The sequence below is a fragment of the Fundulus heteroclitus genome, chromosome 24 (assembly GCF_011125445.2).
Source record: "Fundulus heteroclitus isolate FHET01 chromosome 24, MU-UCD_Fhet_4.1, whole genome shotgun sequence".
NCBI lineage: Eukaryota > Metazoa > Chordata > Actinopteri > Cyprinodontiformes > Fundulidae > Fundulus > Fundulus heteroclitus.
The window spans coordinates 28,365,437-28,383,979 of record NC_046384.1 but is presented as its reverse complement, the minus strand read 5'-3'; the positions used below and the strand labels follow the sequence as shown (position 1 = coordinate 28,383,979).

At 37.0% G+C, this 18,543-nt stretch overlaps 1 protein-coding gene across 1 annotated transcript in view; it reads left to right on the top strand.

Moving 5' to 3' along the window:
- The first annotated feature begins 3,059 nt into the window (after positions 1-3,059).
- Positions 3,060-18,543, top strand: part of LOC118556071 (tensin-like) — a 60,088-nt gene continuing 44,604 nt past the window's right edge. The window contains exons 1-12 of the mRNA XM_036127826.1: positions 3,060-3,104; positions 5,045-5,216; positions 5,306-5,356; positions 5,480-5,602; positions 6,863-6,927; positions 7,401-7,484; positions 13,150-13,262; positions 13,345-13,405; positions 13,516-13,591; positions 14,192-14,321; positions 18,056-18,121; positions 18,232-18,357. Coding sequence (XP_035983719.1) covers positions 5,067-5,216; positions 5,306-5,356; positions 5,480-5,602; positions 6,863-6,927; positions 7,401-7,484; positions 13,150-13,262; positions 13,345-13,405; positions 13,516-13,591; positions 14,192-14,321; positions 18,056-18,121; positions 18,232-18,357 — 1,045 coding nt within the window. The 5' untranslated portion in view covers positions 3,060-3,104; positions 5,045-5,066. The remainder of the gene's footprint in view (positions 3,105-5,044; positions 5,217-5,305; positions 5,357-5,479; positions 5,603-6,862; positions 6,928-7,400; positions 7,485-13,149; positions 13,263-13,344; positions 13,406-13,515; positions 13,592-14,191; positions 14,322-18,055; positions 18,122-18,231; positions 18,358-18,543) is intronic.

Here is an 18,543-nt window from a genome sequence, read left to right as displayed (position 1 = left end):
AGTTACAAGACTGCACAAATAGTGACATTTCTTTAAATGGCTAAGATTTATTTTATGGATTTTTATTTTCTCATATAACATTGTTCTACAGGTGTTTTCTGTACATTTGTGTTGTGTGAATAGAAGAAGGTGGAATGCTATTTTTTGGTCAGTTTATACAGTATATATGTACGGTGGTTTGATGATGAAATGCCCCACCATGACCATGGCTGAGCCAGTGGGAGGCCTGTTGAGGCAAGATTAATAAGATTTTGGCAGATAGAAGAACGGAGTGAATTCCAGACGCTGTAAATTAAAACGAAGCTCATCAGACACAGAGAAAACAGTGGTTTGGTTCTGGAAAAACGTTGGTTTCTCTCTCACATTCCCTGCATTCTTAATCAAAATCTCCACAATGAGGGGTAATTAAGATAGAATGTGAACTTGGCAGGAACATTTACAAAAAATTAAAAAAAGAGAAGAAAAAAAACATGGAAAGAGTCTCACATTAAAATTAATGTGAGCTTAAAATGTGTGGGCATACTGAAATCAATAAGTGGGTAGGAGAAGAAAAGTAGATCTATCATGGCGTATTATATTATTATTGATCAAGACTGGCTGAGGCTGTGGTGGTTCTTGTATGCCCTGAGCTAGAAGGTTCCTCTGCCCCTAATGCTCAACCATAAATATAAATAGATGTATAGATTTATTGACATGTCATGAACAATCACCAGTTTTATCATATAAATATGCATATATTAAATTCCGTAAACCAAAACATTTGCTATGAGAAAAAGGATGGTGCCTAGGAAGCCATGTAAGATTGCTTAAAGTCCCTGAAGCTTCATGTCAATCTGAGCTCTTGTTTCAGTTCATATAAGGCTAGGATTAGCTGTGTGTTTAACCTTCTGCTCTACTTAAAGATGCTTGCTGACAGCTCCAGCTTTAAATCTGAGCTCTCGATCTTTATGGTTAAGGATAAAAGTGAAGCATGAAGAGAAATCCAGCTGTTGTTTTGGAAGACTTTATCAGATGCCATGAAACTCATCCAAAACAAAAACAGAGAATGAGTAGACAACAGAAGTGCCTATAAAGCAACATTTCTCCAAAGTGGGTAGTATTCCTAATATGAGAGTCTATGCAATAAGAACTTCTGAATTAATAAATCAGTAATAGATGTTTCACAATACTGTCATTTGTGAATATAATAGAAATGGTCCCCTTTTTTTAAAATAAAAAAAAATCTAAACCATACCTTCTTGCAAGTTTAGCTGCTTCACTTTATGCAAAAAATAATATCACAGAGAGATCAACTGAGTAAACACAAAAAACTTTTTTTTTTTCAAATTCTGATTTCAGTTATTATGGAGTAAATATAAAACCTATCTGAAACTTATTTTTGAGTGAAATTTTACCAGCCACACCAAAGCTTGAATCAAGAAATCCAGCTTCACAGCATGCAGTGGGCTAAAGGCTCTCAAAACTCAACATATCATTCCCCAATCTAAGGAAATTTGAGAGCCTGATAAACAAAATCACATCTGTCAGTCAGAGATAACATATTTCAAAAGCACATCAATGACTCACCCTGGAAGCCACAAAAGAACCCACAGCAAATTTGAAGTATGGCACACCTCACTCAAGGTCAGTGCTTTTGATTCAACAATAAGGAAGAGACTGGGCAAAATTGCATATATGGCAGGGTTCCAAGATCAAATAACTGGAAGTCAAAGAACCATCTCATGAGTGCCAAAATATATCTTGATGATCTTTAAAACATTTGGGGAAAAATTCTGTCAGCTGATGAGACAAAAGTGGAATTTTTTGGAATGTGTGCATCCCATGAATATCATATAAACAGTCAGATTCGGTGGTGGAAGTGTGATGTTCTGGAGCTACTTTGCGGCTTCATGACCTGGACGAGTTAACTGATGAAACCACACATTATGCTCAAACAGAAAACCCTGAGAGAAATGCACAATTGAGTTATGCTGCAGATCAGTGACCTTAAGCAGGCATCAAGTCCACCTCAGAAGAGGCTTATAAACGAAATAAAATGAATATTTTGCTTTGGCCTAGTCAAGGTCTGGACTTAAATCTGATTGAGCTGCTGTAGCATGAACATAAACAGGGTTTTAATGTTGGAAAACCCTCTTATGTTGTTGAATTATAACAATTCTGCAAATGAGACCGATGTAAAATAAAGTTATCAGAAACATTTTTGACTGTAGCTGCTGTCAACTATGGTGGCAAATCACTTATTATAATTAGGGGCACATTTACTTTTTTTTCCCCATAGCACCAGATTGGTTTGTACAGCTTTTTTCCCCTTAATAATTTAAATAGTAATTTGAAACCTGCTTTTTTTGTCCTCCCAGGTTATGTTTGTGTGGTATTAAGATTTGTTTAATTATTCTAAACATTTGTGTTAGACAAAAGAGCAAAAACATAATAAATCAGTAGCGGGGCAAATGCTTCTTCACTTTACATTTTTGACAAAGCCAGCTTTGCTATATATCCGTTGATTTCAAGTGCATAAAGTTTGTTACATGTACACAATATTTTGGGCTATGAATCAGATATTTTACCTCGAACCAGATCCTGGTATTTATGTGTATTTGCTTCTGTCGGTTGTTTACTTTACATGCATTTTTATTCTATATTGTCTTAAACTCATTATTTGATGTACTTGTGTTTTATATATATATATATATATATATGTATATATATAGATAGATAGGTAGGTAGGTAGGTGTGTGTGTGTGTGTGTGTGTGTGGAGAGGGGTATGTTTGAATTTGTTACCTCCTTTTCTCAAGTGAAATTTTTTTCCACATATTTTTTTAATGCCTCTTACTCCTAATACTTAACTTCTATGTTATGTCATCCTAATGTGCCTTTTTTGTTCCTGTTCATTAAACACCATTGCTTCCCCTTCTGTTTTGACTGTTGTCTGACTCTTCCTTAACAACCTATGACAGACTGTTAATATGTCAAATTAACGGGATTTGACCTATTTGTTTGCATTTGTTTGGTTATCAATCTTTTCTTTTGTCTTTTCTTTCTGTGCTTGTTAGGGATCTACGAGGTCCTGCAAAAGTGTGGAGATTCGGAGAAAGCAGTTAGGGTAACTATTGTACACTCAAACTGTTCTCAAATTCAAAAAGCCCCCCTCCCCCCCTCCTCCCCCACATATTCTGGCACCGCTGCAAAAGCCTGAAAGAAAATTCCTCTTATATTGTAATGGGACAAATTATGTTATTGTTTGAACTTTAAAATATAATAATATTAATGCATAATTAGTATTAATTTTACAAAAATCTTCTTCCTGTCATCGGCACCCCTCTAATAGCACCCCCCCCCCCCCCCCCCCCCCCCCATGGTGTAAATATCTAACAGGAGCCCATTTCTCTAACCTACAGTACAAAATTTAATACAATGTTGATCTTCATAACTCAGGAAATTGCAACAAAAACAATTACTACCATTTAAATATTTCCATATTGTAATCAGAGCCATAAATAAGAGGTTTAAAACAACTAAACCTATGGCAACCAAAGCATATTAGTTGATGATGATGATGATGATGATGATGATGATGATGGTTTGCAAGGTTTAAAAAATGGCCTTGTGTTCTGCCCTTTCATTACAGAATGGTTAGCTCCATTATTGTTCATGCCCCTAGGAGATTTACTACTTAGTATTTTAACTTGGCAGACATGTTTCTTGGAAGTAATATTTCAAACTACAAGAGTCAATAGATCGCTGCAATGCCAGTGAACAACTTTTACATTGATTGTTGAGATGGTCATAGATCATTTGCAACATTATTTTGTTAAATTGTAACAGTTATGAGTGCATCTACTGTCTCAACTCATTCTTTGATTTGATAAATCTTTTTTTTAAAAATACAGGTAACACAGTTTAGGGAAAATAACATTTTTCTACTTCACTTTAGCAGTTTTGCTGAATGTAAGTGGAAACTCAATAGGAAGTTACTATTCCAATAAATCCTATGGGTTGGTAAACAAGAACCAGACCATTCTGGAGAGCCCAAACATACTGCTAAACGTTCATTAGCTTAGCATTAGCTTAGCTGCTTGCAGAGTGAGTGGAGGCTACAGGTGGAGGCTGATGGCTAAAGGGAAAAAGTGTAACAGTGCTTTTGAGAAGACTCAATAATTTTTTTTCTTCATTCTGTGGACTTGGAAACTATGGAGCAAAAACACAACTCAATAATAATAATAATAATAATAATAATAATAAAAAAATAATAATAATATATGCCCACTGTTAAGCGTGGTAGAGGATATATGTTTCTGTGGGCCTGTTTCTCTTCCAAAAGTCTTAGAAACTTTGTTAGAGTGCCTATTTGGGAACTCTGAAATATCCCATATATAACAAAATCTGCTTGCTTCTATCTATAACCAGTCTATAATGAATAATTTTATGGATAAATTGTAACAACCTATGGCTAAATGGTTGCAGATATAAAGTCATTAGGCTTCTTTCATTGACATTTCAGCCCTTAGACCTTAATCCTTTTGGAAAACCTGTCAGCTGAGCGGAAGAGAGGAGCTGTTAAGAAATTATACCTGAGTAGTTATGTTTCTTGGATGTCTATTCTCATGCCCACGGCTTAATAATCCTGCAGGCTTTTTTAGTTCTTGGAATAGGCTGCATTTTATCAGCAGAGGTTGTGTCAACACTCTTGCAGGAATGTAAACCTTGGCCTTTCCAAGAAACACATGGCAAAGCAGTGGGAGTTTATATGCGATCAAGTGGGTGTTTGTCATTCATTCCCAGGAGAAATGTAGGATTTTCTCCAAAGATCTCACAGCAGCTGTAAAAATCCTAACAGACAATCATTTAGAAGAGGGAAATACCAGCTCTGACTTGAAAGTTGTAAAGAAAATGTTTAAGTAAGGCCTAGAAGTTGCTGGTGACATTTTTCCAGATTGACAATATGTATTTGGTTTTGCAACTTGTTCCAATTCATCTGTTCTTTTATCAGGAGAGAGAAAAATTACACATAAGTGTCTGTTCCCTTCGAATTGAACCATCTAGGAGTCAAATCTTGATTGAGGCCATGGAGGAGAGTTATGAAGTGGACCTCGTCTACATCACGGAGAGGATCATCTCCCTCTCTTTCCCCGCTGGAGCCGAGGAGCGCAGCTACATCAACAACCTCAAAGAGGTGGCGGCAATGCTGCGATCCAAGCATGGAGAACACTACCTGGTGAGAAAAAAAACATTGGACCTAAAAACAGTTCTACATCTGGATTAAGTACATTAATGTGTCATTGTCCTCTCTGTCAATTACCCCAGGTGCTCAACCTGAGCGAGCAGAGGAACGACTTAACGAAGTTAAACCACAAGGTACAAACCCCTCGTTGCGGCTGTGTTTTTGCTTAAGAGGAAGGAAGGCTCGTGTTTGAGTGGAGTGAAACCCCGGATTTGTAAAGTTAAACAGGTTTCTGCTTCCCAAATATTCCTCCCCAGGTTCTTGAGTTTGGCTGGCCAGATCATCATGCGCCAGCGCTGGACAAGATCTGCAGCATGTGCAAAGCCATCGACACATGGCTTGGCGGAGACCAGCGCAACGTGGTGCTGCTGCACAACAAGGTAATCCACGCTTCTGCAATGGGGAGTCGTTATTGGCCTGGCTTACAGGAGCGATGTTTTGATCCCCCGTATGGAGGTGATCAAAACACCTTACCTCCATAAAACACACTCGAATTACTTTGACAATGACATGGTATCAAAATGCTAACGGGAGCTATGTCGGTCAGCTCCATATGTTTTAAAACACCATGTAAACGCATTATGTAAACCTACTAAATAAATCTGTCGGTGCCTCAGTGTGGGTTTGGATCACTTTGGGCTTCCAAGGGAGAGCAGTGGTCCAGGAAATGTTGGTTATTTCAGCAGCCGAGGTCCTGCATGCCGTCTCTGATTCGGTCGCAGCGGACAATTGGTGCCTGTGAATGTCCCGAACTTCTTTTGCTTCCAATTCAACCTGATTTTTATTTTCGTCATGGCCCAGTGGCACAACAATACCACCATTATGGTTATGAGAGGTCGTAAGGTCAGCATGGTCAATGTTTTGAAGCAACCATCATAAAGTTCTTAGTCCCATAGAAAATTTGCGGGAAGAGCTGAAAAAGTGTGTGTTGGCAAGGCAGCACAAACCTAACTAAGTTTTTTGTCAGAAGGAATGGGCTAAAATTACAACAAACTATTGTGAGACGCTTGCAAAAGGATACCCAAAAGATTTGACCCAAGTCTTTCGGGAAATTAATTTAAACTTCAGAAGGAATTAGCTCAATAAGAAGGTAGTGTCATGACTTTCATTTAGATTTGTTCCTATTTCAAGCATTCAACTTTTTCTTAAAAAGAAAAAAAACAAATAATAATCCTGTAAATATTCAGGAAGCATTTTATGCAGTTTGGAAACTAACTCCTTCCCAGTAAGTTTAAATAGAAACATCATTGAAACTGTAAAGTTCACAAGACATTTACCTATTACCAAATGCTATGCTATGATCTTGGTTTTTCCCAAAAACATCATCTAGTTTGCTGTGGAGCCAAATTTCTACATTGCAGATTTATTTTGAAAATAAATTATTCCTGCTGCCACACCTTAAACATTACACAAACATCTTATACATCAAGGTGTAGACATTTTTTGTCTACTTTCAGCCGGTGTGTCTATATTTGCCCAAACGATTATAGTTTCCCAACAAACCCCTTCAGAGTGCCGGAAACCCACTTATACTCAACTTTCTCTGAACCCAACAAATTCAATAACAGTACATTTTAATCACATTTTTAATATCTACTTCACTTTAACTCAGTCTTTTTGCGTATTCTGCTGTGTTGTAGGGAAATCGAGGCCGAACAGGCGTAGTGGTGGCTGCATACATGCACTACAGCAACATATCTGCAAGGTATGCAACATATCTGTGAACATGTGCATCATTGTGTCGATGTCCTGCCTTACTGTTTAAGCCTCTGCGTAGAGTTCATACAGCGCAGAGAATTCTACGCTGTTGCTATTGAGAAACTGTTATTTGAGTACTTTCATCCTCCAAATCCCCTCCTCAAAGGGTGCAGTAAGGACAGGAGTTACAATCCATCAAACTAAGGCCTTGAAAATTAAACACCAATGTGATATTTTAGCTTAGTAGTCCATCCTAGCTTATTTATTTTCCTGGCATTGTGAGAGAAAAATGTACTCTGAAAATGTCCTACTGTAATAAAGCCAGATGTGATAAAAATGGAAAGCAGCCAAGCAGCTACTGGGTATTGTTAAAGCTGTGATTCTTTAGATTTGCTTCTCTTATAGAAATAAGAGATAATTATTATATTATACAAATTTAAATTTAGAGGCATAACATATGTCTGATTTTATTCCATACAGTGCTGACCAGGCACTAGACAGGTTTGCCATGAGGCGTTTCTACGAGGACAAAGCTCTTCCTATGGGTCAGCCGTCACAGAGAAGGTAAATTATTAACTTTGTTCATTCTCTATAACAACGTATTTTATTAATTCTGTTATAATTAAAGATCAAGACATAACATGAAGAACTCCTTAGATAAACAGAATGAAATTCAGCAAAACATAAAGGGGATTTGTGATTTTTCATATTGTTGAAATATACAGTGCTGTGACAAGGAATTTATTTATTCATTTTCCACTTTTGTCACACTTAGTTGTTTCTGACCTTCAAAGAAATATTTTTTAAAACATAACCAGAGTAATCCAAGAAATCAAGAAAACATTTGAATAGAACATGCATGGCAACAGGAAGTAGTCTAAAAGATCTCAAAAAGCAACACATTATGACCATTGAGAACATTGAGAATAGATAGGAAACAAAGTCTAACACATCAGTCTGGAGAGGGTTATAAAGTCATTCTAAGACTTTGAGATTCCAGAAAGCCAATGAAAAGCATAATCTACTAAGGGAGAAAATATAGAACATAGGAGAACCTTCCAAGGACTGATTGGCCCACAAAAACTCTCCAAAAGAAAAAGAGAACATCAAAATCACCTATGAGTCAAAACAAACCCACAAAATCAAGAAGGAGACAACAGTGCAACAATGGCCCCTTTTCCACCAACAGTCCCAGGATTTAAATACATGGGACCCTTTTCTTTTACCCAGGCAAATGGAAGACCAGGTAATTTGTAAACTTTCTGTTTCCACTGCTATAAAAGGCTGTGAAAAATGTAGTTAGATAAAGCGATTGACATGTGGGGAAGCTGTAAAAAAACAACTGCACTACACCTCCTTTCCAGGGGGTGGCAGCAAAGATAATCCAAAGGCATTACCAGCTGTTTCTCCCCTTCAGCATAACTTCTGTCACATAGCAACTGACAGCATGAAGCACAGTGCTGTGAAGCCAATACTTGATGAACTCCAGTACTTGTACCACTGTCAGTCATGTTAAGAATAAGCAAATGATTGATTTCCTGATTTACTCTCCAGCTGTCCAGTAAGTAAATTAAGTTAAATAAAATTTTCCAGTTTTGAATTTTAAACTTAATCTCAGCCAAACCGATTTCATCAGTCAGAAATAATGCGTTAGATGTCATCTGATTGAATTTATCTGCATTTAGCTTTCACTCAATTGTGACAGCCAGTGGGAGTTTAAAGGGAGGACCCAAGAGTCAGGCTAGCTATAGCAAACCTCATCCGCCCGGTTAGCTGACACCTGACGAGGGGTGCTTGCTGTTACCACAGCAGGAAAGTACATCACCAAAAACAACACAGCACTTTCGCTATTAGTTGATATCTAGATAAACCGGGCAGATATTTAAAGTTTATACAGCTACATTTTTGCTTAAAAAATAATGCACATTGTTTTTTAAAGAAAGGGTAACACATCTAACTTTACTGATAGTTTCTCATTGCGCTTCCATTTGAACAATCCAATTTGACCCCGCTTCTGAACAATCCCAGGGTCATCTGAAAGTCCTACCCCCAGACCAAAGACCTGTCATCTATTACAGTATGGACCTCTTGCTGTAAATGATGGAATCACAAATTATGTTCTCTACTGGCAATATTCATTTTAGAATAGCTAAAAATAGCCCAATGACCCCCGTGAGCTTACATGGATAAGCAGCTGTAAATTGTTCATAAATGGATGGATGGATGAAAATTAATAGACAAATAAGAAAAAAGGTTTTGGAGTTGCCTATATGAAGTCTGGATTAAAATCTGATTGAGATGCTGTGGCATTACCTCAAACAGGTTGTTCATGCTTGAAAAGCCTCCAGTGTGGCTAACTACACTGCAAAGAATGGACCAAAACTTATTTACACTCGTTTAAAATGTCCCTATTACAAACAGTTCATGGGAGTTCTTGCCACCATGGGTGACACAAATAAATAAAGTTTAGGGGGCAAGTACTTTTTCACATAAAGCCAGGAATGTTTGGAATTGCTTTCTACCTCAGTGTGTTGTTGTTTCTTCTTGTTTTTTTTGTTTTTTTGATATTTACTCTGATCTTTTTATTGACTGGTATAGAATTTGATGATCAAAAACATTTAAATGTGACAGAAAGAAGCTTGAAAATACAATTTTACTGCACTATAGGTGCGTTAAAAGGGACATATCATGCCTTTCAGTTCTTCCTTTTCACATTGAAATCATTTAGTTGTGGTTTATATAAAGTGAAAACTGCAATGCTTTCTTAATTAACTTTGCTTATTGCTTGTTTAAATCTAAAGGAGACACTTCACACCCACACCCCTCCAGGTTGCAAAGGTCTCTTTCACTCTGTTTGGACATTTCTGTAGCATGCCAGGCGAGGCTGTAATGAACAACCGAACAATTTAACTTATCAACTTGTAGCTTTGGCATCCTTCATCTTGGACTACGAAGTCGCACTGAAAAATTAAAATGAAGGATTCGCAAATTTGGTATGCCAGAAGACCATGACCATGTTTAGCAGCTCTGTAACAAATACATGTTTTGAACAAGTAGTTCAAAATAGATAATGGAAAACTGAACAGCTTGGAAATATGACCCAATAAAATATGAAGATAGCTAGTATGCAACTACATTCAACTTGTACACAACAACATGTATTTAAAGGCTGGATTTTGCATTATATGTCCTCTTAAATAGGTTAGATGGTTATTTAACTGATATATTGGTTAAAAAATTATTATACTACAATCCCTCGCTTTTTTTTTCTTTCTTTTTTTTTGCTGCTAACATGACAACTAGGGTCAGGCTAATTGAACTTCCCAGAAGCCAAAACATCTGGTCACTGACAAGAGAACAGGGGGCATGTGTGTATTTGGAGACCTGGAGGTCAAGGTTACATTTGATACTATCATAATTAGCATCATTAACAACTAGACTATACTAATTCAACAGGCACCTTAAAGCCCTCCGAACACACCATTATAATCCAGCAGATCATAAAGAAGATACAGGCCACTTCATTATGAGACTGGAACTGGGGTTTGCCGCTGAATTAACAGGCTCAATTAGAATTTAACAGGTAATCCAGTTGATATTCGCAGTGTTTAAAATTCTATATCCTTCATTTTAAATGGGTTTTATTCTAGTGCAACCTGTCACCAATCGGCTCATAGTTGAAGTTATCCCTTCTTTCAGGGACTGGGCTACGGAAAAGATTTTTGCCATGTTCCATTTGTGATGCAGAGAGAATTTGGCATGTTTGTCACGGGCACGACCCACAAACGGACCCACAAATTACCCACAAATATAAATGTGGCTCCATTAAAAGGAAAGTAAACTGTTTTTTCAACAACATGGGATTTGTTGCCCAGAAGCCTTGTTGCAACAAATAAAAGAATTGGCCAAACACCAAATTTCCTTAATAAGCTATGCTCATTATTGGTTAAATGATTGAATGGACACAAATGACAAAAATAAAATAGAATAATCTAAAACATGAGGTTGAAGATAGTAAATGTCTGAAAGTGGTGTTTTAGCCCCTGATCCATAGAAACAATGATGTCTATAATGTCTTTAGTCAAAGTTAAAAAACAAAACAACTGGACTTTTTTCTGAAGTTTGAAGACGTTTCGTTTCCCATCCAGAAAGCAAAAGTCTGGAGTAGTGTGGAGTTCCAACCTCTATATTATTGCCCAAAAGGACGTTGTTATGGCTTAGATAACATGCAAATTAATTTCGAACCATCTGTCTTCTTTGTCCAAAATGTGAACATTTTGGTCCTCAAAACAGTGTCCTTTGTCCTTAAGATGTAGATGGACATGTTATCTAAGCCAGGGTTTCCCAAAGCGTGGTGCCACTAGGGGGTGCGCGAGGCGAAAACTGTAATGGCGTCTGATCGTGTTTTTTTCCCCCACACAATAAAAATGTGTAAATAAGCATTTCTTTTGTTAAGCTTAAAAAACTGTAAATTTAATCCATAAATAAAAATGTATTGTAATGATCCTTATTAGACTTTATTGCTAAATGCTGTTGCACACTTACTGTTCCTTTAAATCAGATCGCTTTGGGGTCATAGCGGAAGAAATGTGTGGCTTCCGGGGAGAGGGGTCGTGATTCGGGGGACCGGGCGAAGTGAAAGCTTTCCCGTCCTGTTCGTCATAAAATAAAGTGTTAGCTGCAAAACCTCGGTCTGGTGCTTGGGTGTCATAACGGAACGATGCATTATTAACACGAAAATGTATTTATTTAGAAGAAATCTTCTTCTACGCTTCATTTTAAGATGAAAAATCCACATTGTGCTGTATAAGCTCATATGGTTTGTGGTCACTGCTTCAATCATTCTCGCAAATATGCTCACTAGGGTGAAGTCAGGGAAGCAGGTGAGACATCTAAGATGAAAGTAAGTCATTAAAGAGGAGACGAAGAGATTGAGAGAGAAGTTGGAGGCAACAGAGGAGAGAATCCCAACGGATCCGGGAGAAGAAACCGAGCCAGATTCAGAAAATGTCTCTTTCTCTCTCCTGACTTTACGTCAGCAGAGGAAAAATGGAATTCGGGCCGAAAGTTTTATTTATGAGATTAAATTGAGTGACTCGGTCTCTATGGATCGCGCAGCGCCTACAAAACAGCGGCACGCTGCTCATGGTGCCGCGACTTTGAACCGGTGATAAGTTCTGACGCGCAGGACACGCACAACGCTCTCGTTACCGCTGGTCCTGGGGGGGGGATCAGTGGTGATAGACGCGATTTCTTGATTATGCTCACGCACAGAGCTGTAATTTTTTTCACTGCGATTCAGACAGGCACAGAAAAACTGTGCCCGTGCAGTTCATTTTAAAGCGGCTAAAAAAGTTCGGGAACCCCTGATCTAAGCCATAACAACCCATTTTTGGGCAATAATATAAAACTTGGAACTACACTCTACTCCAGATTTTTTAATTGAGAAAGCTTTCTGGATGGGAAGCGAAACGTCCTCAAACTTCAGAAAAAAAGTCCAGTTCTTTTGCTTTTATTTGAACTTTTTTCGAAATGATCATGACCTGGATGACTGAGATTCTTCACCAGCGCCTTCAGTTAAATTTTGTTTGTAATTTGTCTTATTTTGTTTCCTATGAAATATATTTACACAAAATGATCATTGAGAGCTAAATTGTCCTCTACTTATTGGTTTTACATTTTTTGTCATATTGTAATCAAATAAGTCAAATTTTTTGCTCTTAAACATAAATAGCATTGTGCCATTAAAGCAGTGTTTTTTCTGAGTATCCATGTTTGTATCATGACACTAGTCTGCAGATGGTTACAATTGCTAAATCATTGTGATGTGAGAATTCAAATAAAACAATTATAATTGAAATACAAATTAATTTCAAAAAGCATTTATTAATTATTGTTAGATGTTTTTTTTTTTATTATGGAAGAGCGGCAGCAGGTAGTAGGGTGCACCTACTAGACAAAGGGGGCACCAACTCCCTGCTGCATGCAAATAAGCTATGTAAAACTCCTTCAACTGAGGGATAAAAATTCTCTAATTCTTTATCTGGTGGTTGCAGACCCACATTTACTGTTGCCCTGGGCAATTGGCTGTATTGACCATATCAAAACCTATAACCTGTTGTGAGTGCATAACAGATGAGCTGATTGGAGACCTGTAGCAGGTGATGATCCAATTGTTAGAAACAAGGCGAATTGATGATATCTGAGGATGACCTTGCCTTGTTTGCAGGTATGTGCAATATTTTAACGGCCTCCTGTCTGGGCACATAAAGATCAACAACAAGCCCCTCTTTCTGCATCATGTCATCATGCATGGCATACCCAACTTTGAATCCAAAGGAGGTGAGTTTCCCAGCCAAATGTTTGCAGGTGAGACACAGTTCTCCCCAGACATTACAGTCTTCTTGTCGCTATTTTTGCACAGGATGCCGGCCGTTCCTGAAGATCTACCAAGCGATGCAGCCGGTCTATACGTCCGGGATATAGTATGGAAACTTATTCTAGTTTGGTGTGGTTTGGGTTTGAGTCTGCAGAGAAGCGTGCATCATGAGGCGATTCCCAACTAAAAGACCTTCATTGTCTTTGCTTTTGGCAGCAATGTGCAAGGAGACAGCAATACCAGTATCTGTATCACCATTGAACCTGGGCTACTTCTGAAAGGAGACATTCTGGTAAAATCTCAATATTTTTTTCTCCAGGGGCGGTTCTAGACAGGGGCCAACAGGGGCCCATGCCCCTGTAGAAATGGCCCTGGCCCCTGTTATGGCCCCTGTACTAAAAGCATGATGTTAAATAAACTTCTCATAATTATTGGCAATGGCAAAGAAACCATAACTGATTGGTCACTTTGACCAATGTTATTTTTTGCCTAGCTTTACTCAAAAAATAATTTAAAACTTAAATTGTTTCACCTTTAGCTTTAGCCGTATTGAGCAGGGGGCAAAGTTTTCAACTGCTAGATCAGGTGTCTGAAACCTGCAGTTCCAGAGCCACAAGTGGCTCACTTAATATCATTACACAGTTACACAGTTAACCATTTTATTGTTTTTAAATTTTTATGTTCTGTGCCCCTGTGAAAAAACACTGGCCCCACCTTGGCCCCCCTGGTAAATTTGGTCTAGAACCGCCCCTGTTTTTCTCAGTCGTTTTGTCACAAGGACTCTAAGGAATCCTGCTTTTAGAATATATGTTGTTAACTGCATCCCCTGTAACAAAAAATAATTTCCCTCTGGGATTATCAAAGTATTTCTGATTGTGATTTCTGTTCACAGCTGAAGTGTTACCACAAGAGGTACAGGAGCCCGACCAGAGACGTGGTGTTCAGGGTGCAGTTCCACACCTGTGCTATCCATGACCTTGGGGTGGTTTTTGGGAAGGCTGAACTCGATGAGACGTTTAAAGGTAAAATTAAGAGTTTATTAGCAGTGGAACTTTCTGTATATGGAACCATTGATGCTCCCATCAGTTTATTGCCCACTATCTCACTTTCTTCAAAGAGAAATTTGAAAAATAAAATAATTTAAATAACACTTTAAATGTCAAAAGTCTAGAGCTTAACAGTGTTACATGACTTCAGAAGACACCATTCCCTCTGCTTGCATAATGAACAGCGCCATCTGGTGGCCAAAGAGCAAAAGAAGTTGGTTCAGACTCGGGAATTTATTTTTAAATATATTTTTTATTCATAATTCCAGTAAAGGTTGTTGGTTTTTTTTTACTTAAAAAAATGTGTGGTAACATATGTAATATATTTTACAATAAAAATAAAATTTTAAAGAAAAATATTTTAAATATGCATTTTTACTCAAATTTCCCATTGAAATTTGTAAAGATTTCTACATGTTAATATTTTTATTGTACATAATGAACAATGGGTACAAACTGAAGTAACTCTAAGAGTTAGTTGGCATTTAATTGCTCATTTGTCTTTAAGGACAAAGTATTAAAAATATTTTCATAAGATGGAGAAAATATTGTTTGGCTGTATTTAGGATTTATAAAACACAAATTATGCACACTTATAGGCATATCTTTCCCAATGTTGTGGGACGATAGAAGTGAACAATTAAAGGATGATTATTTCATTCTAGCTTATGTGCCTGAGATGTTAAATTCCTCTAGTGTAAATAAATTAAAGGAAAGCCTTTATTTCTAATAATTTTTTTCAATAGAAAATGGGATATTCTTCTGCCATGTCATATTTTAATATCTTACAATTATACAATCCATTCTGACTTGCCCATGGCAATCGCTTGATCGCTTGAGCCAATAGGAAAATTCATCTACAATACCTACTGTTCAACCTTTAGAGGGGAGCCCTAAGATGGTTTTAAAACAAATATTGCAGAACTTCACATAATAAGGTAAAAAATTCAACAGCAGCATTACAGTAACACCCAATTTATACAGTTTATCTTCAAAACAAAGTTGATGCATATATGTATATATATATATATATATATATATATATATATATATATATATATATATATATATATATATATATATATATATATATATATATATATATATATATATATATAAACGTGCTATTTAAACCTGCATGACGAAATCGTAATCTTGATATTACTGTTTCCTCCTTTCTATTCCTTGATGTTTTTCTCATACAGCCTACTTTTAATTGAATATTATAAAACCATTTTCCAGTTCTTTCTTCTTCCCACTGTTTCTGCCATCTTGCTCTAATCCTTTTCTTAATTACTGATTTTATTTCACCTTTCCTAAATGGAACTATTATATCAATTAGACTACATTTACTTGCTTGTTTTGCATATTCATCTGCCATCTCGTTCCCTTTTATTCCTATATGAGAAGGAATCCATATAAAATAAACTATTAATCCCACTGATTGAATTCTAAATAATAATTGCTGAATTTCTACTAATAAATCAGGTCTGCTGTCTGAATGATTGTGTTTAAATGAATATAACGCTGAACTAGAATCAGAGCAAACTAAACTTCTTAATGGTCGGATTTCTTCAATCCATTCTAAGGCCAATATGATCCCAAACATTTCTCCTGTGTAAACTGAAACTCCATCACTGATTCTTTTCCCTGATTTAAAATTAAATTCTGGAACTACAAACAAAACGCCATTCCTATTATTTGAAGTGTTTCCTCCTTAACAGCTCTCTCTCTCCTAAGAGGGAGAGATATCCGTCTCTGCCGGGAGGTAAGGATTTTAAGCGTGCCTTATAGTCCAAAAAATATGATAGTTGTCTGAGTCCTGCAACAGAAAGGCAGCCCCAGGCCATCACTCTCCCACTACCATGTTTGACTGATGGTGTGTTGTTCTTTTCCAGGAGTAGTAGCTTTATAAGCAAGTTTAAGTGGATGCAGACCTTCCAAAAAGTTCCACATTTGTCCGATCAGTCCACAGAATATTTTACTACAACTCCTGGGGGTCATCACAATGTGTTTGGGAAATAGTGCTTTAAGTTTTATTCATTCAACACTTGTTTTGACCTTTGAGCCCTGGCATGCACGGCGTCTTTGCCAAGCCTCTTTCTTATTGTTAAATCATGAGTGTGACAAAAAAAAATCCAAAACAGAACAAATTTCTGTAAGCAATTTTCACAACTCCTGTATCACCCATCCTAACTGTTCAATATGTTCTGATACCAGTAGAGAAAAAACATGACGGTCATATCTAGTCGTCGGTGTCAAACAGTTGTAGACAAGTTATGAAAATTTAATTTTTGTTGCAGTTTTTGAAAAGTAATGAAAAATGAGTGTAAAGTAAAAAAAAAAATAGTGGACATTGACACGCATACAATAGTTATTGTGTAGTGTGTATTGTCTGATCTAAACCTTTTAGTGCCACATGCGTTTAATTGTTAAAACTAAGAATGGTCTCTTTATAAAAACATATTAGGCTTAAAACTATTGCCAAGCAACTTGCATATGATGAATGATGAGAGTGAGAAAGAGATCTTTACATCATATAAAGATGATCTACTATCAGGATCAACATTCAGGCAGGAAGTGAAGTTGTGGCACACAAAGTGGTCATCAGTGGAAAAACCCAGCTCTCTCCCTGAAATTCTAAGGATAACAAATATGAAGTGCTACCCAAACATTTCTATGATTCGTAACCTTCTGTCAGTTATACGTTTTACAAGTGCTTCTGTGGAACGTGCTAACTCCGGCCTTAAAGCAGTGAAAACGTTGCTGAGGTCAACAATGGGACAGGAAAGGTTTGTGGCTTTGCTACTTATGTATGTCCACAAGGACATTCATTTAGACATCAACAAAATCATAGACATATTTGCCTAGAAGCATCCCAGAAGGTTGACATTCATAAACCCATTATCATCATCATCATCATAAAGTTGAAGGTGTTGTAGAAGAGAACAATATTCTTTGTCAAGTCTTACAGTTCTATTATAGGCTTATGGCTTAACTTCACCGTACATGTTCATTGGTTTAACTTACTTTAAAAAAAAAATTCTCAACATGGTTTATCTTGTTAAAATATGTAAAAAAAAATCATTTATCACTTGAACTATACCAAACTGTTCTTAAGTCCTTGGGTCTTTCTAAGTATTTTTTTTCTTAATATAGTTTATATGGTTAAAATATATTGTTAAAATACATGTATATTTTTAAAACTCTTTTGTCACTTGAACAATACCAAAGTGTTCTTTAGTCCTTGGGTCTTTTTATTTCATTTTCTGTATAAATATAATTTCTGGAAATAAAGAAAATCTTTGTTTGATTAATTGTTGATAAGGATCATTTTTTTCTTCAAACTACTTTTTAACCTTGTGCATGCTGTAAAAAGCACGAGATTTTGACTTAAAAACACATTTTCAATTACAATAAGGTAATCATGCTAATTCCACTTATGTTCATCCATTTAAATTATTATCAATTAAAAAACCCTTAGATGAATAATTAGGGTAGTGTGAAAGAGTAAAGATGCCCTTTGGTCATTTAGCCTCACATTGTCTCGACCCCATGACCCTTGACCCTTGACCCCATGACCCTTAGGTGCGCACCCCCCTTTGAAAAATCCTGGATCCGCCCCTGGACAAAGCTGCAGGAGCTTAAACCTTACTTGTGCCCTGTCATCTGTTTTGTAACAAAAAACTGTGCTGTTTGTGTTTGTATAGATGAAAGGTTCCCAGAGTATGGAAAGGTGGAGTTTGTGTTCTCATATGGACCTGCAAAAATCAGAGGTAGTCCAATTTCTAATAATCTTGAAAGCCTATTTTCCCCATAAAGTGCTAAATGAATTTCAAATGAATGCTTTTAAATTTAAAATCTAACCATCCCTTCTGACTTTAAGGTCTCGACCACTTGGAGAACGGGCCCAGCGTCTCTGTGGACTACAACACCCAGGACCCCCTTATCCGCTGGGACTCATATGAGAGCTTCAGCCATCCCAGCGAGGACACAGCAGACACAGAGAACGGTATGTCCTCACGTGGAATTCGATCATTTCCACTCAACACACTGTTAGATGACAGATTCTCTGTCTCAGCAAGTCCTCAGGAGCAGCTTCTAGCACCATAAGGAAACTGTTGATGTGCACTCAATGCCTAAAATCCAGCTGTTCAAATGATTACTACTAAATAGGTCACAACTGAACACAACGGTA